Source organism: Leuciscus leuciscus, assembly GCF_965113295.1.
Source record: "Leuciscus leuciscus genome assembly, chromosome: 6".
Lineage (NCBI taxonomy): Eukaryota > Metazoa > Chordata > Actinopteri > Cypriniformes > Leuciscidae > Leuciscus > Leuciscus leuciscus.
Genome location: NC_138730.1, coordinates 27,075,809 through 27,099,879, shown reverse-complemented (window position 1 = coordinate 27,099,879; position 24,071 = coordinate 27,075,809). Strand labels below are relative to the sequence as shown.

The window sequence follows — 24,071 nt, the reverse complement described above, 5'->3', positions numbered from 1 at the left end:
GATCAACTCTCCACCTATAGCTGGTGTGTGGTGAGCGCACTGGCGCCGTTGTACTGTGGCTGCCGTCGCATCATCCAAGTGGATGCTGCACACTGGTGATGGTTGAGGAGAGATTCCCTGATTTTATTGTAAATCGCTTTGGGTGTACAGTAGTACATATGAAAGCTCTATATAAAATGCCTAGAGAAAACAAAAACAAAAACCCTGAAGGGAAGCTTACCCTGAGCCAGATTGCTCTGTGGCAGAGCGTTGGTGATGTTGGGCAGCTCGCTGCCGTAATTGCCATCCTCTAGAGGGCAGATGTCCATGTCTCCCCATTTTTTCAGCTGTCTCAGCCAGCCGTTCTTCTCTTCGCTCTTACAGTGCGGGTTCAGCACGATACACACCCACAGCGCACCTGCAAACCCACAGTGCACAGACATCTTTATAACTGAAGTGTAGCTTATAAAAGAGTGAGAAACTAAAAAGGTAAAATGAGCATAAAAGGATAAAGAGAGAAAAAGAGGAGGTTGTATTGAATTTTAGGTTGCCACTTTTCCCATTTTTATGCACCATTTAAAACCAGTTTAGTCTTATGATTAGTTACTTAATGTGAAATGGAAAATCAGCGCATTTAATGGAAGAGGTTCTAGCGCATCAATGTCAAATACTGGTACAGAGGAGCGTATGAAATTTGGCATGTGTAGGGTTGTCTGGTGCGCTCGTGTAACTGGTGGGGTTGTGCGATGCCTTTTTGTATCTAGGTAACAGATGGCTGGTCTGCATCTTTTTCCACTGCTGTCATGTACACACAGCTCTTATTGGCCGAATTGCTGTGCTGCGGCCAATCAACACGGCTGTCAACTGAAGCACAGAACTGTCTTGGTCTTGGCCATTAATTAGACGCTCATATTGTGCCTGCTCTTGAAAATCAGAATGCACAGTCATCTCGGCAGGTGCGTCTTGTTTACAGCTACAACCGTTTTGGAGGAAGAGGAAGCCAGAGATGCAGCTCTTAAATGAGCCTCTTCAGGATGTGCTCTCATCAACCTCTTTAAATGGCCCGATCAATAGGAGGCAGCTTTAAAACTCATTGATCCTGGCCCTTTCATGACATCCAGATAGAGGCGGGCGGCCAGTCCTGTGTATGCGCCGCAGACTAAGTCAGTCCACTTGCTGATCCACTTGCCCTGACTGAACTGCTGCAGGTCAGACGGTGCACATCGACAAATGTGCTTAAGGCTAAGGATATTGAACCAAGGAGAAGAGGAGTAAGTATAATGATTAAGATTAAATTCTGTAGAACTACAGAAGAGGGATGAGAATGTATGTTAATGTTGGCCTTTTGTATACTGTGCTATGCTGCTCAGAAAAACGTGATTTAGCTTAGTAGGATTCCTTCCCGAATATGCTGTTGATAAAGGAACCACATCCTACTAAACGGCAATAAGGTAAACCTTGCAATTAACCCTAGCATTAAACATCCTAAAATCAGTGGTTATTTTGACTGGTTGATAAGAAAGTTCCTGGACAAGCAAGGATGATGATCGAGAAATGTGCCCAACAGGTTAAGCAGACAAAACTCACCCAGCTCGTCCCAGAGTTGTCGGCACTTGTCGGTCATTCCTGTGCCCTGTTGTCGCCATAAAGATAGACGCGGGTCAGCCATGAACTGCTCTGTGATGAGCGTGAGCATCCGTGCCCCGTTTGAGTCGCGCATCCTCAGCATTTCCCTCACCTGCACAACACACAAAAATCTTGGTTTAAGTGCCTCATGCATCAAGTATAGGACTAATACACACCTGTGTCTGACACAAGTCAGCATCATATTTTGAAGAACAAAGCAAGTAATTTGTACATAAAGCATATTTTATATAAACAGAAAAAGTGTTTTAGCTGAAAGGACTATGAGATCAGAACGCTTGTGTTTGGAGCACTATATTCAGCATCAATATCAAAAGTTGAAGTGCAGTTCTTCAAATAGCAGACAGGTAAAGCAATGAACTGCACTGGCTATTGAAAATAAGAGGCAGCTTGACATTTAATTAAAATACATTGATTTAAATGGGCCTCCTAGGATTGCATGGGCCCATAATTCACCATAATAGCACCTTTTGCACTGAGCATTTCTCACACACACACACACACACACACACACACACACACACACACACACACACACACACACACACACACACACACACACACACACACACACACACACACACACACACACACACACACACACACACACACACACACACACACACACACACACACACACACACACACACACACCGTCTCACCTTGGCAAACATGGAGTTGAGCTGCTTGCCTGAGCCATAGTATCCTCCCTGAGAGAGGAACTGCTTGACCTGTTCCCTCACTTGCTCCTCATCCAGGTGCCAGCAGTTCTCATCATCAATACTGGCCCCTGCTGTAGGATCTGGGGCCCCTGGGAGAGAAATACATCCAGTAAACTTTGGATATTTTAAGCAATAACATATCTCATTTATTGGTAGAAAAGCAGAGTGGAAGCTTGGGTTACAAGCTTATGCAATTCAACAGTAGACAGAAAAATGTTCTTTGTACCCATTAACACATCGAAAAACAGCACTTCCTGAGCCTGTTTACTCTAAACCAAAACTGAAATCGATAATATCACTTTCTTTTGGCGGAATATCCATGTTTCTTTTTTTACCATTACAACATTACAAACTGATAATAACACTGAGGTGAGGTCAAATCATAGCTATCTAGGTTTGATTCTTAAAAGATTGCTTCCCATTGCCACTGTGAAAAAAGAAAAAGAAAAGAAAAATGCATTAGAGGCAATCACTTTATCTGAGGAAGGTCTTACTGTATTTCCAATATGTCGATGCACTTTAGGTTTATGACACACCACACCCACCGTCCATTCCAGAACAAAACATTTCAGCACATTCAGCCCTATCGAATTCCACTTAAAGACACCATGAAGCTGCTTCATATACAGACTGCACAGTGTTGATCTGCCTATTGGCCCCCTTGGGATGCCCATGTGGGTATTAAACATATGGAAATGCTATATATGGAAGTGGAATGGTTGATTCTACATCATTTGCACATTTCCATGTCCTTGGCATGCTTTATATGATAAGATCATCCATCTTGATTTAGGGATTAGCTCTTAAAAGGCTTGGGTGGACTTAGGGGAGCAATAATAACTTACATACAGTAGATTACCATCAGTGTGTGACATAAGCATTGGTGTTATATACTATGAGAGTATCTAAATGTACAGGATATCTATTGAGCAAGCTGTACTGCATGTAAAGTGCTTTGAAATAAGAGAGCTTGTTTTAATGCTTCAGATTGTGGTAGACTGTAACCATGTTCAGCATAATAGTAAATTATTAGTGTACTTAATGACTTTATAAGGGCTGCAATGGGCTAGTGAGGTGCAAACTGATATAAACAGAAGGTCCTCTGTGTCCTTGTATAAGCAGGACTCCAGCGTAGGTGTCCTTTTGCACTTTTGATCCAACATCTTGGCAGGTTAACACATTCTGCACATTCCGGATTCAACGCGTAGCTGCTGATTAAACATTGATAAGGGGCTTCTGCCTGACCCCTTGATTCCTATTCAAAACAAGAGGGCAGGAGGATGGACTTCCTGGTTTCAGAGGTTCCTTGGACAAACGATCATGAAGAGATGGAATTTATTTTTGCATGGTGTGTTGAGTAAAGATTTTGAAAGGGTATAAGAAGGACTGAGCGATATGGCTAAATCAGTTGATCTCGATAATTTTCAAGATAAAATGTCAAATCTTTATTTCTTTCCAGTTTAAAGGCAGATTTTTGCTCCCGAGTGAAAGTAGTGGAAACCAGGCAGTTAATTATGGTTTTAAATGACTCTTTATTGTCATAACATGACAAAAACTTGCCAAACAAGTCCAAGCAAAAGTAAAATTTCCCCTAACAAAAGAAATATCTTAATAGAAAATTTTGTTTCTTTGATTTTCTTCACTTTGATAACTCGTATCTTTGGCACATTTTTCAGTGCAGGCTGCAATATTACTAATATTGTGCGTTTTTGTCTCTTAGAAATGCACATTTGACAGTAGCAGTAGCTTTCATTTGGGATGTTTGAGTCGCATGCATATAAGCACCTCACTACCAAGGCAAAATGTAACTATATGGCTTCTATGGTAGCCTAATATTATTTTTATTTTTTTATAATTACAAATGATATAGCTTAATAACAAAAAATACTGCAATTATATTCCATCACTCCTCTAATACATGCCTACATTAATAATATAATAAAATGCAATATGAATACACAACATTTCTGACACAATACTGCAGTTTAGGGGCGGACTGGCCATCTAAAGCACCGGGATGTTTCCCGGTGGGCCGCTGTACAATGTGGGTCGGCCAGTTAGTGTTAACAGTAAATCCATGGTAAATGATGGTGATTTGTAGATTGAAACGCTTTCAAATTGGATTGTTCATGGCACAATATTTCTTATATTTGTCAGTGCTGTTGAGAATATCAGCGTGGTTTCATATGGTTAAAACTAGCTTAAATCACATTCGTGTACTTTGCTGAATTCAAGTGCTTCCCACTGGATCTCACAGCACTGTTTTGTGGTCACGCGATCAGCAAGTAAACGCCTCTGCTCTAGAAAGCTTGCGCTGCCGCTTGAGTCTTGTGGATAAATGGTCCGTGTGGCGCGGTTTAAAAGAGTAGAGAAGTTTCATTCCGATTTTGGCCCATAAACATATTAAACATTTATAGAACCATTTTATAACTGTATCGAGGAAAATTATATCACAACAATTATTGTTATCGTTTTATCACCCAGCCCTAGGTGTAAGCCTATATTTTTTCTTTAAATTCTATGGAACATTTGGCTGTGGAAAAGGATTTTTGGTCATGTGACCATAAAGATTTGTGCTGCTCACCATGTACTTGGTTGATCTCAGAGTTGGAGGACAGGATTTCATCTGCCAGTTTTTGGGCGGTGGGCAGCACTTCCGTGTGGTGGGCCGTGATAAGGTACTGCACCAGCTTTTGCAGCTGGTCTCTGTTCATCTGGAAGAGTGTCTCTGAGATGGGCAGCCGTAGTTTGACTTGCTCGGGTTTGCGGATGCGGTATAAAGACAGTGCCACCACGTGCGCACAATAGAAAATGTCACGGTTGCCACAGCCGCATGTCACCGATGTGATCTTACAGCGGTCGAAGCTGATGGCCACCTTGTGTGTCGTCTCTGGCTCGGATTGCGTGGCTGGCTCTGTGACTGTGCCACTGAGGTGAAAACCTGGATAGAAACAGGCAGAGAGAAAAAGAAAAAAGTTAACAATGACATTTGAAGCAATTCAAATAGCAGTGACTTTGTCTTTCATTAGTTCTAAACAAAATTATCAAGCTAACTGTATGAACGTAAATGGATCTGGAGGCTGTAAGTCAAGATTGGTAACCAGCAATGCCTAAAGGCAAATTAGTCTGCTACCAAATACGCATCTGATTGTTTGACTCTACTAGAAACTAGTTTGGTAACCAGTGGTTACCAAACCACAAGATATGTGAGATGTTTTCCAATTGCGGAGTGCAAATCCGAGAGGATCATGCTACAGTAACCCTAATAGGAAAATTGCTGCAAAAATCTCCAGAATACCTGAAGATACTGGTCGGTCGAAAACATGTTTGGAGACATCAGAAGATTACAGTAAATATCAAACATGGAAAGATGTTGCTTTATTTCCAGTTTCTGCAACATCCAGGAGAAACAACCCAACAAAGCTTCACTGAAGACCTAAAACATAAATGTAGAAAGACTGTATGCATGTCTTCGTGGCCAATAGGAAGGCTTGTTCTTCACTTTGACTGCTAAATTATAAATGATGAAAGCCAAGGGAAGGGGGTTGGGGGACTAGAATTACTGTATCACTCTAAACCTTTGCAAGGATCTGTTCATCATAATCCATAGGAACTACATGAATTCACAGAGATCCTTTGAATCTCAAATCATTATGTAAGCTTACAAGTGACAGAATCAGGATCCCATGTATCCTTGCAGAGACAACAGCTGAAATGATTCAAGGAACAGGCTGTCGAAAGAAACAGGCAGAGCAAGTCTTATTCGTTACCACCCCATATGCCCAGAAATGTGTCCAGCTGACAAATAAAGCCTCCGTGACCAGAACAAACTGTACCAGAGCTAGAAGGTGTCTCTACATGTGCCCACATATACAAACATATACAGTGAGACAGACAAACACACACATCACAATTAATTCTAGGGTTCGGCTGGTGTGACAGGGGTGCCTAATAAGCATGAGCAAAGCCGGCTGTTCCCTTGCCAAATCCCACAAAAGGCTTTTTCAGATGAGTTCTTCTGAGAAGTTGGCCCCCTCCTCAGCCCCGAGATTTTGGAGAAAAGAAATCCGACGTCCAATTTACTGCCAAACCCTTTCAGGCACAGCCAACACAACAGAGCCATCTGATTAAGGGGAGTTTATGGTGATGTCTGTTTTCATTTTGATAAAAGACAGAAAAGGAGAGGGAGTGCCCCTATGTGTTGCAAATTACTTTTGGCACAATGCAAGTTCAAAGTAAATTTGGTTAGAGAAACAAAGATCCACTGGAGAGTGCAAGATAGGAGTGCATTTATTGGGTTCATTTTTCTTTTAAGAACTACAGCAAGACTGATCAAACTGTGCGTTTTTGCCATGCAGCAACTGACACTTCTTTATAGCGTGAGCGCAGCACTACGGTATCGCCTGTGAGTGTACTATAAGACAGATATTGTTTACAAAATGTAAAGTATGAAGGGGTTTTACATGGTTTTTTGGGGGGGGGGGCTGGGGGTAAAAAAATTAAATAAAATCAAATGTGTTAGGCTCAATACACGTTTGCAAGGCAAACAATGGATCATCTTGCCTACCACAAAGTATGCAAAGACTGAATTGTTTTACATTTAAAAAAATTCCCCAGACAATCAGGGCGCCTTCATGTGAACCTTTGCATTATCAGATCATGCATTATCTTGGACTGCAAAAATCTACAGTTGAGACTAAACAGCTTTAGTCACATGAAGGACACATCCCACCCACTATCAAAAGCAGCTGAGTGACCCTCCTTACAATGATGTTTAGGGGTACTGGTGGCTTATTACGTACATTTCCTAACACATTGCAATGTAAAACTAAAGTTTAGGGGTTTGTTCAAGATTAATAATAATAATAATCATCATGAGATAGCCTTTGTAAATACAACTTTTACAAACTGTGCTAATCACAGACAGTGTATTTCTGAGCGATGCATGTAAGGATTGGCTGTGACGGGCATCTATGCATAGATCTATCTATGGCACCATCGATGGGGTTATGGAGGAGCAGATGAGCCTATAGGCTCATGTGACAGGGGTTGCATTGGAGAGAGCACGCATCTGCTACTGATGGACATGAAGAGCCCTCCTTGTCTTTTTATTCTCGCTCTCATATCACTGGCTCTCCCCCCACCCTCTCCACCAGGCCTTTTGTTGCTCAGCACTGAATGCTGCTCCACCAACCCCTCCACAACTGCTCTTTTCTGGCTAACCTCCATCATGGCGCGAGCATAGATCCCTCTCCCCACCCCCATCTTTAGAGGCTTTTCGATCATTTGCTACCTGAGAGGATGGGGATGGACAGAGAAAGAAAGATGAACTCTGCTGGGAAATGGAGAGGGTGGATGTCATAAGCAGATGGAGTGTTGGTATCAGTCAAAATGAGCCATGCAACGTCATCTAGAAGAAATAATGACACTGCTGAACATTGTTAATATCAGTCATTCAGACCACACAAAGAACCTTGAGTGTGTCTGTTGTGTCCGCACAAGGCACTACAGATGATTTCATCATTTTTCAGAGGTCTGCTAAACTGTACATAAGGTTTAAGGTCAAGTTACATCAAGAACGATAACTATTAACAATAACTACATTAGCGTCCACACCAACGCACAATAAGGTTCTGGTTATTATAAGTGTGTGCAGCAGTTATATCATCTGCTGCTTTAAATGCTCAAACTCTTTAAAATCGAGTGGATTCTGTTTGGCTGTCAATGTTTTTAGCATTCATCAGCTGGAAAAAGTAATTCTGAAAGTGATTTCAACGTTAACGCTCCGCTGTCGTTAAAGCTGTGGTGTGAACTTCACTAATCTGAAAAACCAAATCAAAAACCTTATAGTTACTGTTAATATATTTATTAGGGCTGTATTTAACGATTGTCTTGATAATCAACTAATCGATAACACAACCATAACACAATTGACAACTAAACCATAACACAATTGACCACGTGTTATTGAATAAACGAGGCGTGAGCTCATCCATCAGATATTTTAAAATACTTAAAATACTACCGTATATGCTTTGTAACCGAGAGCAGAGAGTACATTTGAGCTCTCACCCACTGCAGCTCATGATGCAGTTCACGATATGTGGTCATGATTATACAGTTCAGCGTGGCTCTCACATTATATGACATGGCAGTGGCAGACAACTAGTTGTCCACTGTGGTTCTGTTCATTCAGCGTGGGCTTGTCGAGAATGTGGTTGTGAAGAATGCTTGAGAATGCTTGTAAAAAACAAACGTTGTATGAACAACTGTATTAAGTGGCGCTGCCATTCTAGCCATTAGCATCTGTTCTAGAGATTTGTTTTGTGTGAAGCATGACAGGGAATTAGGGATGAACATAAACTGTGATGTGTCTATGTATTTTCGTAATCGACTACGTCGATGCATCGTTCCAGGCCTATTATTTATCCTTGGGGCCAGATTTACTTAACAGGGCAAATTAGTGCGAGAGCACAATTCTAAAGAGGAAAGTTCTGCGCATGATCTGATGAACACAGATTCAGAACACAGAGGCAGCCAGATCATTTCCATAATGACCAACGCAATCTACCAAGAGCAGCCCAAGTGTCTGGTTTAAGACATGCTTTTTTTTGCACGTTAAACACCAATAAATTAACCAATGCAAACCTTAGTAAATCACCTTGCATGATTCATTTAAATACTCTACTCCCAATAATTTTGCATCTGAAAGGGAAACTCAAATTTATATGCAATAAGGTCAGCCACAAAAATAACCCAATCCACACCTTTTCAGCTGTATTTTTTCACTGCGTGTCATAGTAAATCCTGACAGTAGTTTTTTTAACGCAAAAAGAGGGTTTGCGCTGATGCAAGCAGTTAGTAAATCTGACCCTTGGGGTAAAAAGAACTTTAGGCCAGGAAATATAGAAAATGCATTCAGTCTATGTTTTTAAGCCATATCAGGCCCAAAGGCCCTTTTAAATAGCAAAAACAGAATTGCATAAAACACAATAAGAAACAATAACCAAACACTTACTAAATACTAATGTGTACTTTAAACTGGCAGCAAAGGAAACCGAGTGACATAAGCACATGCCAAAGTAGAAGAAACTAGAACATCAAACCAAACTCCAACGGCAGCAAAGTGCTAAAAACAGATGTGCTTCCTTTCCTCACACATGAGATGCAAACAAAACTAAACAGTAACTTCAAATTGATGTTACACATTGAGATACTAAAACATGGAGTTTGGGTGAATTACATGAGTATCACATCAGAGGGGAAGGAATGTGGGCTTTCATGTCACCGTCCCAAATGACATGAGACTGTTTCTCTCAGGAAACATACCCCTCTTGGACCAACTCTAATCTTGGTGCCAAGCTTCACGCTAACATTGCGATACAACAGAATCATTCGGCCACGTTACGATTCACTGTGTATGTGTAACAGTCATAATTAATCCGCTGCCGATGCCCGCTAATGCACGCTCATCCAGCCTGGGCTTTCTGAGTCATTTTAGCCACTGAGCTCTGAGCCACTGGCCATCTGTTGGGGAGGGATGCATATAGGGGGAGCTCACGCCGCTGCGATGGTCACTGATCAGGGAACAGGAGAGGAGTCACCCTCTTTCATTCATTTACTCGCAGCCTCACTCTATCCACGCCATCTGCCACCCCCTCAGACACGCCCACTCGAGAAACCTTTCAGCCAATCGTGACAGCATCCCCACACACTCTTAAACCATTAACCTCTAATCAGCCATGGAGGCCAAACGGGGTCCTCTACGGCAGGCACTGGGCCAACGCCGCATGCACTAGAGCCTCCACCCCTCCTGCCCTTCCCCTCCCCTCCCCTCCTTTCCATCTTCCATCTGTCCCAGCAGCAATATGGTTAACACCGCATCAGCATCCCAGCTCCCCCCACTCATATATCTCGACACAACAGACATGCATATGCACAGGCACACACATTTAGATTGTGCACAGGGGTTCCTATGTGCTCTGATAAAGGCTTGATTGATTCATTTGTGATGTCCCTCAAACAGCAGCCCCCCTGAGTCATTTGTCATGATCACACATAATTGATTTCTGATCCACCGAATTGTGAACCTCAAGAAAGAGCTGCACGGAGCTCAATCAGCATTCCTTTCAGTGGGCTAGCGGCAAGCAGCAGGTTTGACGCCCATGGAAATCGCAGATAAGACGCGGAGAGGAGTATGCGGTCACCATTAGCCTGAGCCGTGCGCATTGTGCGTGAAGTGAAGGGGGAAATTAAAGCCGGGCTAATCATACAGGGCCGGATAGTTCAAAACCAACAATTTAGCATCTGATGCAAACTAACCCTGGCTGAAGAGCCTTTATTCTCAGATAATTCACCCAGTGAAGGCTGAAAACAAGCCGGAGAGGAGGATGAATTTGAAGGCGTACAGGGCGAAAAGGAGGAGATGAATCGCACTTTTGGACAGGCCGTAAGTGCAACCAGATGTCCTGCTTGAGATAAAAGCAGATGCACTTGAAGTGAAACCGTGCGGTGTGGAAATAGAGGCGGGGATATCCTTTCATTGTTATTTCTGTTCAAGGTTTTCTTCTATTGCATCTAAAAAGCTAGCTGAATATGCATATGTTTCCATTCGCCTGCTCAATAGGGAAAGCATGCTTCTCCAAAGCAGTGTGCGGTACACAGTGCGTACTAGATTGTAATTCTTGAGTTGTTCTTGTCTTTGTGCAGATGATAAAGAAACCAAACATGCCTTGTAAACACGTGACACAAAAGAACAAATCTCAAAAACACGTTCCATTTTCATTTGCTAGAAGGATTGAAAAAAATTATCAAACAATGCTTGTCTCATGCAAAATAAGCCATATTATTAAACTACAGTCAGTATCAAGCCATCCAGACACTGTGCCTGAATAGAAATCGGAGTTTTGGTATTGTTTTGAGAGCAGTCTGCATGCATAAGACAATCTGACAGCTAGGAAAGGTCACCGGCCAGCACATTCCCTGATCACTGATGGATTGTTTGTGAACAGCCAACCACCATCAGCCCTTGCGCATCAGCATATGCCCTCTAAGATTTTTTTCTGCCACTTTCACCATTTCCCTATTTCCCTAAATGCGACTTGGTTGTGTTTAATATGCGAACATGTACAAACCATCTGCTGGCCTGCAATTGACAAGCAGCAGTCTGCAGGACACAATGGCTCCTTTGAGCTCTGCTCACACTAGAAGCATAGCCTGCACTGATAGATAATGCTTTAAGAAGCTTATATTTCATGACTCATCCATTCAAAAAAAAAAAAAAAAAATCCCCAATCAATATAAGAAAAGGAAAGAGAACCGATTGACTGCTTTGCGCATAACTCGTGCGGGCCTCACAGCGTCAAGTCTCTTTTCTGTTCTCCCACAGCATTCCATCTTCAACCGTTTCCTATGAGGAGGTATGACTTCAGTTTGCCCTGCAGCTGTAAAACCAGTATCAGATAAAAGATGGAAAAAAAACTTCTGAGGACCAATAAGCTCACATCTGTTGTGTGCTTTGTGTTTTCATCTACAAGGTAAGAAAATGTCAATATGTACTCTGGGCTTGTCCCAGCAGTAATACATTGCCTGCATTTCCTTCCTTCCCTGCTGCCTTCTAAACTAAACTATTCTTCCTTCCCTCCCCCTCTCTCTCTCTCTCTCTCTCTCTCTCTCTCTCTCTCTCTCTCTCTCTCTCTCTCTCTCTCTTTCTCTAACCAGGGATGCACTGAAATTTCAGAGACAGTGTGACTGAAAAAAAGTGAACAAACTTTTAACATGCAATAACAGAAAAAAAAAAAAAAAAAAAAAAACGATCTCGGTTTAGCGTATTAATAAAGAGCGTTTTCTCATCTTGCAAGACACTGTGGGGCCATGTAGTGCAACATCTCATTCTAATATATGAGATGATTGCCTCTCATTTGAGAAGACAGAGAAACTATTACTAAATAAAATAACCTGTAAAATTTCCTGAAAAAATTGTGTAGGCCTATTATTAAGAAATAAAGTAGGTGTATTAGATGAAAACTAATCTTCTTCTCCCTGAATGAAGAACAAGTGTAAATCACTTCAAACTTTCAATATAAAACTAACCTTTTTTTTTTTTTTTTATAATTAAACTAATTTTGTTAAAGTAAGCATTTATGGTTTCAGTTTTCGGCCCCAACTTTTGGTTTCAGCCGAGAATTTTATTTCAATTCATTGCTAATAAAGATGCCTTAATTGTGCTAAAAAGCTAAACCATATTATCTTTGTGTTTTCCATTAAATAGTGCTAAAACAAAAAAATCCAATCAACCCCTCCTTACGTTTATCTGCAGAAAATGCTCATCAAACCAAGCTAAGCATATGGACAAGGACAAAAAAACAAGAGGGGGAGTGAAAACACAAAGGAATCGTTCCCAACAAGCCCTTCCAGCTTAGCTTTTGCATGCATTACGGTGATGAGACCCTGAAGGTGTGCACAGCTAAGGAATCAGCTGAGGCAGCAATGGCGGCATCTCTAATTACAAAAGCTCCTCCTCCAACTATCACCCCTCCTCAAACTCCCCATTGTCTGCGGCCTCCCTCTCTCCGTCTCTCTCAGGAGTGCCTTTTGAGCTGGCATGCACCCGTTAGGCCTGCGCTGTGTTCCCCTCAGCACTCTTAATCTGGCCCTGACCTGCTTTATTCCCCCTGCACCGGCTGCCCACTGGGCCTCAGATTCACAAGCCCCCTTTGTTGTTGACGGGTCTGTCTAGGCCTCAGGCTGGGGCCTGGCCTGCCATTGTTGCCCACAAAAAGCCAGCAGCGGTTAGCAGGCGTCAGCTTGGAAGCAGGGTCCTGTGCGACCACTGCTGCTAGGAGATCAGTGGCCCAGACGGACAGAGGAGGAGGACAGGAGAGAACAGATAGGAGATAGAGGAATGTAGAGTAGGAACACAAGCACAAACTCAAGCTGCCAGTACAAACTCAAGCACCCAAGAGGCCTGAAGTGCTTGGTCTTCTCTCAAAGCGAGACAATGTCCTATTGTAAGTGCAGAATGGTTGTCCCTCGTGTATTGTGATGGTACTTTTCCCAGTTTGGGGACAAATGATCAACATTAGGTAAAAAGAATGAAATCTCAGATGAGAAAAAAAAAAACATTATTATCAATAATAATATTAATAAACTAAAACTAAATATCTGTTTAATACACATTTAAATAAAATTTCATTAAATTATTTTATTTAATACAGCCCATTGAGCAAGACAGAGCTGCTACTACAGCATTAAGTTCAATATAGTGACTGATCAAATCACATTAAACTGATTTGTTCAGTTCAGGTGCGCAAAAAAATACAGAAACATTAAAAATAAAAAGACAGCAAGACAAGGACTGCTGATTGGAGCACTGTTTAAATGGACTGCCTCCTTAAATCCCTCTTATTTAGGAGAAAATATCAGCTCAAATAAGTAAAACAGCTTATTTCAGACTGGGCTGTTTAAAGGATTTCATTGACATTCACATGTGCTCGCATACAGAATAATAGGAAATGCTCTGTAAACAATACAACACAATGCACTTTAGCTGGACTCTACATTCAAATAAAAGGCCTATTGCCAGATACCCATTCATTAAAACAGACCTGAAGCTCTCAAAAGAGCAGCTCACCAATGACACCCTCTCTACAGCAAGCCAGGAGAGGCACAAATGGTCAGAATAAGGTTAAATATACATGGTATATTATCAATGTAGACAAACAAATATATAGATGGTAAATCTTAAGATCAGTTTTTCTTACAATAAAGCACCTCAATACCTTTGTATTTTCTCTAAAGCTTTAACAATACAAAAAAAGTGTGCTTCATTCAGGCTTTAACTGATTTTAAAAAATTGCCTTTGACTACTTTTAGTCAGAACATTTGACTAGCTTTTTGACTGTTAGGATCCGTCCTACAAAGGCAGCTTGATTATTGAGTATGGCTCTTTTTCTTGAGTGTCAAAAAAGGAAAAGGCCATCTGAAAGGCACTTAAACACAAATTATGTAGATTTAAGCACTGCTTTTAGTAACCAAGGACAGCTCAATGAATATTCATAAATTGCCCTATGTCCCTGTTGAAGAGGGCGACCAAAGGAAGGTCTCTGTGAGAAAGCTGGCAAATAAGGTGCTTGTAGTCTCTTAAGAAGTTTGCTTAACTCTGCAGACGTGCCCTGCTGTTCAAAAACACAGCGGCAAATGTCAGAAAGCATGGTCTGAAAAATTCAAAGCACGTATAGAGACATTCAGCCACGTTGAACAGGAATAAAACTATCATGCTGCAGTATCTACATAGACAGGCAACAATTACAGCTTGCACAATACAGTGTATCTCACCTCGCTCTTTTGCCAAGGTCGTCGCCATCGCATACTGACTTAGACCAGTGACAAAACATTGTGCGACTGGGCTGAATGCAGAGTGCAGTAAAACAAAGGGCCTTGCTTTTGCCAGCTGGACCCTTCGAAACTTGGCACCACAGAGCTTGGCTTTGCCCCAACAGGCAAGCTGGAAAAACCCACCTTACCAGGTAGAGGCAGAGCCTCTGAAAGCCCTGAACATCCATCAACTCCAGAGTAGAGAAACACAAGTTTGATTTAAGAGGACCAAAATAACCCTCTACCTCTCATTCAAACTGTGAATGTGAAGGATAAACAGGATAGAGACAACTGGCACCTTTCTCTTGCTTGCTCCAGCAGTACTCTGGTGGAAAGTGAAGGGTGTTTCTTCACCGCCTGAGATTAGAGGACCCAGCAGGGCCTGGCAGGCCTTTAGACGAACTGTGGGCACTCTAGCAACAACAAACAAAACATACACTCCTAAACCAGAGCAATCTGGCCCCTTTCCTTGACCACAATGAGGGAGGATAAATTTCTGTACACCCCACTCAAAATGCCAGTCTTTGGAGTTTCCTGTTACAATGCTCGTACTCGTGCTAGCAGAGAGTTTTGTATGCTTGTGTACGATTTAAAATAGCTTTGTACATTAGTATAGATGTCAGCCCTGAGACGTTCTAGCATTTGTAATGGACACCCAGTTTTGAAAGGCTCTTTTATCCCATGAGGTAAGATGAGGAGATGCTGCCCTACCAGAATATCTGTTCAGACGGGTCTCTGATTGAAAGCTTTAAGAAATGGAAGCCCGGAAGCACATCCCACCGCCAGATTAAATGTCCATCTTTTCTCAGAATAACTGCTTTGCGGATGTATGTGCAAAGAAAAATCAACAATATGAGAACATAAAAGAGAAGCAGAATGAGGAGATGATAGTTTTATCAACCTCTTCAGAGTGACAAGCTGGAAAGGAAGCAGTCAATCCAGCAATGTGGCTCTTAAAAACAGGGGTCCCGAGTCAGCAGGAGGAATCTGCTAAGGCCCGGTGAAATCAGGCAGGGGGTGAGGGGTGGCAGGACACCCCACCTAGGGCCACGTGCCAAACATAATGCCCCCACACACAACTGGCACAGCACTGGGTGGCAACAGGAGGGTTTCAGTGTGTGTGAGGCAGAGGAGGGGTATCCAGTGGAATGTGTAACATGCATTCCACGGGCACGCTGCCTCCTTTGCCGCAGCCACAAAGAGCGGAGTGTGTGGACTTCACAGAGACGAAGGGACAGCGAGAGGGGGGAGGGAGGAAGACATCAATGGAGAAAACTGGGCACAGAGCCAAACTCCAGTATTACAATAGAGGATGGAGTAAAGAAAAAAAAAGAGAAAAAAAAAAAGAGCGAGAGTAGGGAGCTGAGGGAGGAGATGTAGGAACCAGGCCTGAAGTCTCTTCCAGGGGTGACGGCAATTCTATTATCAGACAGTTGATAGAGATCCATTGAGACTCTCTAGAGAAAGAGCCACAGTGCCTGGATCAAATAATATCTACAGGAGCCTAAGGAACATTAACGGAAGTAGCAGCAGAAATTTGCTTACGCATTGTGATGTACAATGAATTATCAAAACAGAAAAAAAAATGTAGGGTGGGGACTTGGTTCTAGCCATCGGTTGTTGATTGGATAGCTATAGGCAGATCTGATTGCAAGCTTGAAGTTGAGGTAAGAAAGGGGCGGGTTTAAGTGAACTAAATATTCGGGATGTCACTAGAGATTTCATTTCGCCGTAATATTGAGTTATGACATTTTGATTAAATTTTTTTATTAAAAAATAATAATAATTTAAGTAAACATGCATGGATGAATTATGCATAATAATTTATCAGTTACTGGCCATAAGTTATAAACTGCATTTCGTATCTATAGGTCATCCCTAAAACAACCATATAGGCTATAGTTCATCTCTGATAGGAGCATATTTTCTCTGATTAGGCAGTGAAGGAACATGTGAGGAGCTCTTCACCCACACACCTGGACTTCATATGGAAACATCAGCAGATTTTTTGACTAGGCCTATGTCTGGAAAATTCAAGAACATGACACCAGTGTCAACAATCGATATTCCTCAACAAACCAGTACAACAAGCGATGCTACAGCTTTCCCTCTCCCAAGTGCTGATCCAGATGTACAAAAATAAGCCCATCCAAGCACTTCCCATCGTAGCTGCAGAATAAGACAAAAATAGAGTATTACTGATGATCCTGCCAAGCTGGCTGCAGCAGACACTGGTGCAGTCTGTCTCCCAAAACTGGGAGCAGGTGCCGGAGAGCAAGCACAAGGTTCCTCTCGGCCCCCTCTTCATCAGGGTTTCACTGACCTTAGATATAAGTAGACTGCACGGCCTCACAACCTGATAAAACAAGGCAGCCCTAGATTTTCCCGACTGCCTCAGTCCTGATAGAGACTAGACCGGCGTGCTCAGGAAATGTGCCCAGGTGCGAGTGGTCTACAAAATTTGCATAGCTACAGCCTGAAACACTAAAAACAATATAAAAAAGCAAAAAGCCTTGTATTGATGCAAACAAACTCCACCACAACATGCTCCACTCCATTTTGTTTGTACTAGCACAGTTCCATCTGTGCTGCAGCTAGGATGTTCAACACAGCTCATTACTCTTGATCTTGCTTGTATTATGTGGACAGCACATGAGTTATAACTATGACACCAGTTGGACTCTGTACCTAAGGGTCACAGGCATGAATCTTCGTTGGTCTGCTTTTTCGTGTCCTTGAGACTAGGCTTCAATGTTTAAACAGGAAGCCTATAGATTTTTATTGTAAGTGCTTGCTTCAGTTAATCAGCTACATTTACAAATTTAAGCAAGCACAGCTCCTCTTGACTATTCCTTAACTTAGATTCTTTCAGCAATGTTCCTCATAAATTCTGTTAGGGCTAATCCTGTTATTCATGCCCTAACAATAAAGGGAATGCATGACAAGCCGGTTTTGTCCTTTGAAGGAAACTTAAAGTAATAAGGAGACAGTATGGGGCGGGCCTAGCAGCCAATGAAACCATCACTGTAGCATGGTCTGTTGTGGTTTGTATTAGCAGTATGTGTGAGGGTCCTCTTTTAAGCATTTCTTTCTTTAAAGTTGCCCCGGGGAAAGAGGATGGTTTTAATCAGCGCATGAAGGCAGATCCATCAGATATGCTAATCAGAGATCTTACCTGAACAAATACCCTCAAGAGCAGTCTCATCCATCTTAATTGGGGAAGGGCTTGTTAATAATGCAAGGAAGGAGGCTTGGAAAAGAAATATTAATGGAAGGATGAGAGAAAGGGGGGCTTTTTTGTCTAATCAGCACAGACAGAGCAAAATCCAAATAACATTTCACAGCGAAGAGATGAGACAAATATTTTGAGCATCTGAGCAAGGTTTCATGGATACTGGTACTGGTACTAACTGTGCTTACACACTGGAACAGCAAGGTATGATGGAGCACTTGATAGATAGGAACACATGAGATAGGATTGCACTAGTGTTACACAATATCAACATTTCAATACCAGTAAATTTCACAGTTCTCAATACCATTTTTTTGGTATCTATAGCAAAAAAGTTGAAACTATTTAACTATTGTATTTAACTATTTGAAAGTAAAAAAATAAAACAAATAAACATACATACATATACATATATATATATACACATACATACATACATGCATACATACATATACACATCTATATCTATATCTATATCTATATATATATATATATATATATATATATATATATATAAATTACACGTGTGGATTATTAATGATAAGAAAATCAATTAAATCTGCCTTAAAATAGAAGTAAACCTTCCTTGTGAAAAGCAACAAAAAATTATTTTATTTAATACAGAGAGTGAACAAGAGCACTTCCTCAAGTCAACTGAAGTCAAAGATAAGCAAATCTATAAATTATAAATGGCCAAAATTAAAGTTGTATCTTATTTTGTCAAAATAGACACAAAAAAACTACATTTAATCATTTTAAATGCGAATTTAAAAGTGAATTAAGGCATCAAAACATAATATAAATGTACAATCTGAAAAACGGCTATCCATTTAAAAAAAAAAAAAAAAATTGAGAGAATGAGCATGCAAAATTAAATACTGACATAAAAGTCCAATATGGTACTAATGTATTGTGCATCCCTAGAATACAAAATAGCCTATATATTTTGAGGAAATGGAAAGAGCAGTGTTAGTTGAAATCAATCGGAAATGCATATTCTCTGATTCAGTGCAACCCTAGTGTGTAGGCGCCCTTGTGCTAAAGATTATAAGACTTGCTTGGAACAGCCTGAGAAGTGCTCTTCAGTTCCTGCATTGAAATAAAGCATACTGTATTAAAGAATGACATCTATATGCAGGTGCACACATGAGTCTGCATCACATTCATCTGGACAGCACATTGTAATACATTATCCCATGACTGAAGCAAACTGCACACTTTGAAGTTCAACCAAAAGACAGTATGTTGCACTAAGGGGCTTCTAAGTTTACAACTGGGGGAATTGAGAGGCAGCCGTCCATTGTGGTGATCTATCGACATCAAAGCCAGGGTGTGTTTATGACACATGCACACACTATTCGAATTGGGCTGAACTCTGAGAGACTGTGGTACCCGAGGGAGAGGAGGGAAACCCCTTCAACTCCAGCCATGCTGAAACACGGTGAAATAAAGAAAGAACTACACAAAAGGAATAAGGAATAGAATGAGGGATCACTATTTCGACTCAAGCTGGTTTTGATTTGACAGTTTTCAAGGCCTGCAGCATCTTGGGTAAATGATGTAACCTTAAAGGTATTTTAGTACTTAACAAAGGGGGCTACAAGCTAAGATAAATCACCCTTTTATGCCAGCAATACAAGATCTGCATCGGTAGACTTTTTATTGATTAAAAGTGCCTAGAGGTGGAGGGTGGGATTGAACAATTGAAGATTCCCGTTGACATGGTCCAATGGCTGTTCACCCTTAGGGAGTTCCCAGCACTGGGCTTTTGTAATCAAGTGTAGCACTAACCTCCTCGGTTTACCAAGGACGGCAGAATTAGCTTTGCCATCTAAAAGGACAATGCAAGCTAGTACCATTGCACCATTTGCAATGACAGGTTAGATTGCAAATGGTGACTACAAACATGCCAGGTGCGAAATGGGGTCTCTATACAGCGTTCACAGCGGAACATAATCTTAACCCTTAAACTGGGTACATGGAACAAAAAGAGGCCAGATTGTTTGAAACTATGACACAGGTGAAGATGATGTGGTCTCAAGCCACAAAGATGCCACAAAGGAAATAGTTGTCGGTACATGAACAAGCATTATGAGCTTGACTTCCTGTGCAGGCAGCATATTGAAACCAGGTTCCTTAAAGGGATAGTTCACTCAAAAATGAAAATTGTGTCATCACTTACTCAACCTCGTGTTGTTCTTAACCTGTATGGGTTTCTCTGTTCTGTTGAACACAAAAGAAGATATTTTGAAGAATGTCGGTAACCAAACAGTTGATGGACCCCATTGACTTCCATAGTGGGAAAAAAAAAAATACTATGGAAGTCCATGGGGTCCATCAACTGTTTGGATACAGACATTCTTCAAAATATCTTCTTTTGTGCAACTATCCCTTTAATGCAATAGAAGTAAACACCAAACCTTAAAATGCTGTGCTATGTTTTTGAATCTGTGATTGTGCCTAAGATTTTCAGGATCTTGGATACTATGACTCAACCAAAACTGTGTAAATAGCCTCTAATAACTGATGCTTTTCATCACAACAAGAGTTCAAGTTTCCAATCTCTGACAAAATAAACAAGTCTGAGGTGTTATAAGTGGACTCAATGTTGTGCACAGCAGAATAGTAATGCTGAACCATGTACTCCAGGCCTCCTGCTCATTTCAGCGCCTGCACTAGGGTATTGTCATCCTCAGAAGGAGATGAGCATGGTGGAGTGGTGACTGAGGGGCGTCTCCCTGTTGAAACTGGAATGGTAATGAGAGACCGAGAGTCCAATCAAACTGAATTATCCCAGACAGGCCTCTTCAATCACTGGTTGATTTACCCCACTAACGTGGGGTACTGCCGTTTTCTCTCTTCCCCCACTTATTTTCCTCCCTTCACCCACCCAAATAAAGATAGCTGTCATGAATATTCCTTTAAAATCCCTCTTTAAATGAAACCCCAGCCCCAAGAGGACACCTGTTTTCATCCATGAGCGCAGTGAGTGGTGATGAGACCGAGGCCACATCCATTGCCTTTCATTAGCTGGTCTTTGTGCTTTCCCGTCACGGCTACAATGATCCACCATTTACTGCTGATGAAAACAAATTGTGCACCGGGTGCTTCAATACAGGCCCAGATTGGCTAGCTCAAAATACAGCAAGACAAATCCATTACTCTGTAATATCTTTAGAATGGTAATAGTTTTATAAAGAAGGTAATGCTGCACCACCGGTTCAATGTCAATATCTTAAGTCAACACGAGGGAAGGTAAGAGCAAACACATGATTTGCAAATAAAGAGCCGCTAGTATTAGCGTCATTATATCATTTAGAGTTTATGCTTCAGAATAGGGTTTATAATAAAAGTGGTGCACAATAATACACATTTATTTAAAATCCAGGGTGAATATGAATAGCAATTCTAATAGTAGTTTGGGGTGCAATGTATCGTAATGGATCTGTGAACTGTACAGACTAGGCCCCACGGTTCGGAATGCATGTGATTCGCAGATTAATTGTAAGGTTTAACCATTATAGACAAAGTTTGCATGTGTTTTTAAAGGACAAGTTCGGTATTTTACACTTAAAGCCCTGTTGAAATTAGGACAAATGCTGCTGGCCCGAGAATTTTCGGTTTCTGTGGTAGACATGCTTCAGAAATCTTCCCAAACTTGTAATGCAAAGCGTAAACCTGTTGTCCGACAAAACACATTTAATAACATGTTTTTACTCATTTCATATCGTCAGCTGAGTGTTTGAAATTTCCTTTTGTGAGATGATGTGGCTTCTCATAGAATGAGGCAGACAATATATCACTGTATAGTATTCTACAGTAATAAAGGCCATGTCGATTAGCATTGCATTATAAATAGACTATTATGAAAAACCAGAGAAGACTTGAACTCAAATACACCATATATTGAGGCAGTGGTGTGTTTATTGTCTTGTTTAATCAGTAAGTGTTTCTATCTTTTTATACAGCTACATTCAGATGTATTAGCTAAATGAGGGATTTCCTGGAACATCATTATATTACTTCTCTGAGGCATATTTGGAGTTTCTGCGCGAGGGCGCCCTCTGGCTTTCAGTATGAATGAACAGACATGCGTTTAGCACTCAGTAATGCTCGCTCAATCCTATTTAAAAAAAAAAAAAAAAAAAAAAAACTTCTCTCTAAAGAAATTTATATGAGAATCAATATGTTTTTCTCCAATGTACAGTTTTTTTCCCCCACAGTGGATGCATAAGAGGCTCATATTTCATATTAAAGACATGGACAAAAAATAAATGATTGGTCACAGATTTTTATAATAATAATAATAATAATAATAAAACAATATTTTAAAATAAATCCTTAGATCTTTCTAATGATTTAGTCATAGGCTTGTTAACAGGTAACCCTGCAGTTTTTCGTAAAAATAAGTTTTATATTGTCATGTTTATTCTTAAATACTGTTATTGCAATAGCAATATTTCTTATTTTGTTTAATTTTGTTATTTAGCAATAATAATCATAATAAGCCCAAGTACAACAAACCAGGTGTTCACATACATACAAAGACGATTGTGGAAAATTTTGGTCCCAAAGCGAAATGTTAAAGTGCCTATTTGGTAATATTTAGTAATGTTTTACTGTTGTGTTGTGTTTTTCATTAAGAATAATAATGAACCCACCGTTCAAGCCATTGATACTGCTGCTAATTCGAAAGTAAAATGCACACGGCCGCACAGGCATTCATAAGCGATTTAAAAGTGAGGTGGAAAAACTCAAAACTTATTTATTTCTCACTACCTGAACAACTTTCATAAAGCTGTTTATTTCATTTGTATCTTTGTTCTATTATATTTATTTGTTTGTAATTTGTTTAGGCCTATTTGTTCTTATTTTTACTGGCTGTTCACGTCTCTTTTGTTGTGGTATTGTACTCAAAGTGTTCTTTAAATAATAGAAAGCAAATTTATATTTGCCCTGCCCCCCAGCCCCATACACAATTTTTTTTGCTCATCCGAAAAATGATCGGATCCATGACTCAAAAACGTAATATGATATGAACAGAGTTTTGTGATCCATTGCACCCCTAAAAGTAGTAAAATATTCTGCTGACTCTTAGCTGATCCATGTCTAGGACGTCATGTCGACATGTCTTATATACCTATAGGAATACAATGTTCCAGCAATATTACAGCACCCCTATAGATTCATTCAGTATTATCAGCAGCATTATACTCGGGAGCCAATTACCGTCCTCAATCCCCAGCTTCTCCTCTCGTACATTTAGGACTTGGCCTTCTGATATTCCTCTTTGAAAAAGACCCATTTTTCTTGAATCATATTGTACATTAAATCATTGAACATTAATAATATCTGCAATATATGAATAATATTTATGTTGGTTCTGTTCGGTTTACCCTAAGGGGGGCTATTGCTGCTCTCCCTGCTCTTATCCATGCTAGGCTGCATGGATGGGCAGAGAGTTCTTGCATAGAACAGAGAACCATCCCGCCAATCCAAACTATAGTCCTGACAGAACTTTACCACTGGCGGGTTAAACACCATCATCTACGGACTGCTTTCGACACTTTGCTAGGCTGCAACAATGAAGTTTCTGTCTGGTTCTATCAGGATTACTTCCCAATTATACTGACGGTTCCGTGTCTTTCAACCAAAGTGGAGGGCGTTCATTATACAGAAAGAAGTAGAAGAAATAAAAAAAATCATTCAGACAGAATCAGATCAGATAGTGTTTAATTGCAGCTTTCATGAGTTGTGCTTTAATGCCATTGTTGCAGGCTGGTTTTATCCAGTAGATAAGGCCGTGCGCTTTCAACGCTGATTTACACTTTCTGACGCCGCCTGCCTTATTCTGCTGCCACAGCACAAAAAGTGCTTAGTGTTCCTTCCTTCTGAAGAGAAATTATACTAGGAAAAAAATGAATTTAAAAATCAAAAGACGGCCGAGAAGTTGCTCTCGAGATGCTTAAGCAGTGACAGTGGTGTACTGACGGACGTGTTTATCTGAAGGGGTATCACGGATGTCCTTGCAAAGTGCATTACTCAAGGATGACAAACATGATAAAAATTTATGTTACAATCAAAATCTTTACTCACTGCTCTTCTCTTAATCTCTGATA

The 24,071-nt window shown here is 40.8% G+C and overlaps 1 protein-coding gene across 1 annotated transcript in view; it reads right to left on the bottom strand.

Annotated features, from left to right (window-relative positions):
• Positions 1–24,071, bottom strand: part of zswim5 (zinc finger, SWIM-type containing 5) — a 46,065-nt gene that overhangs the window by 10,848 nt on the left and 11,146 nt on the right. The window contains exons 2-5 of the mRNA XM_082172225.1: positions 4,930–5,286; positions 2,286–2,434; positions 1,567–1,717; positions 221–397 (exon numbers count right to left, since the gene is read on the bottom strand). Coding sequence (XP_082028351.1) covers positions 221–397; positions 1,567–1,717; positions 2,286–2,434; positions 4,930–5,286 — 834 coding nt within the window. The remainder of the gene's footprint in view (positions 1–220; positions 398–1,566; positions 1,718–2,285; positions 2,435–4,929; positions 5,287–24,071) is intronic.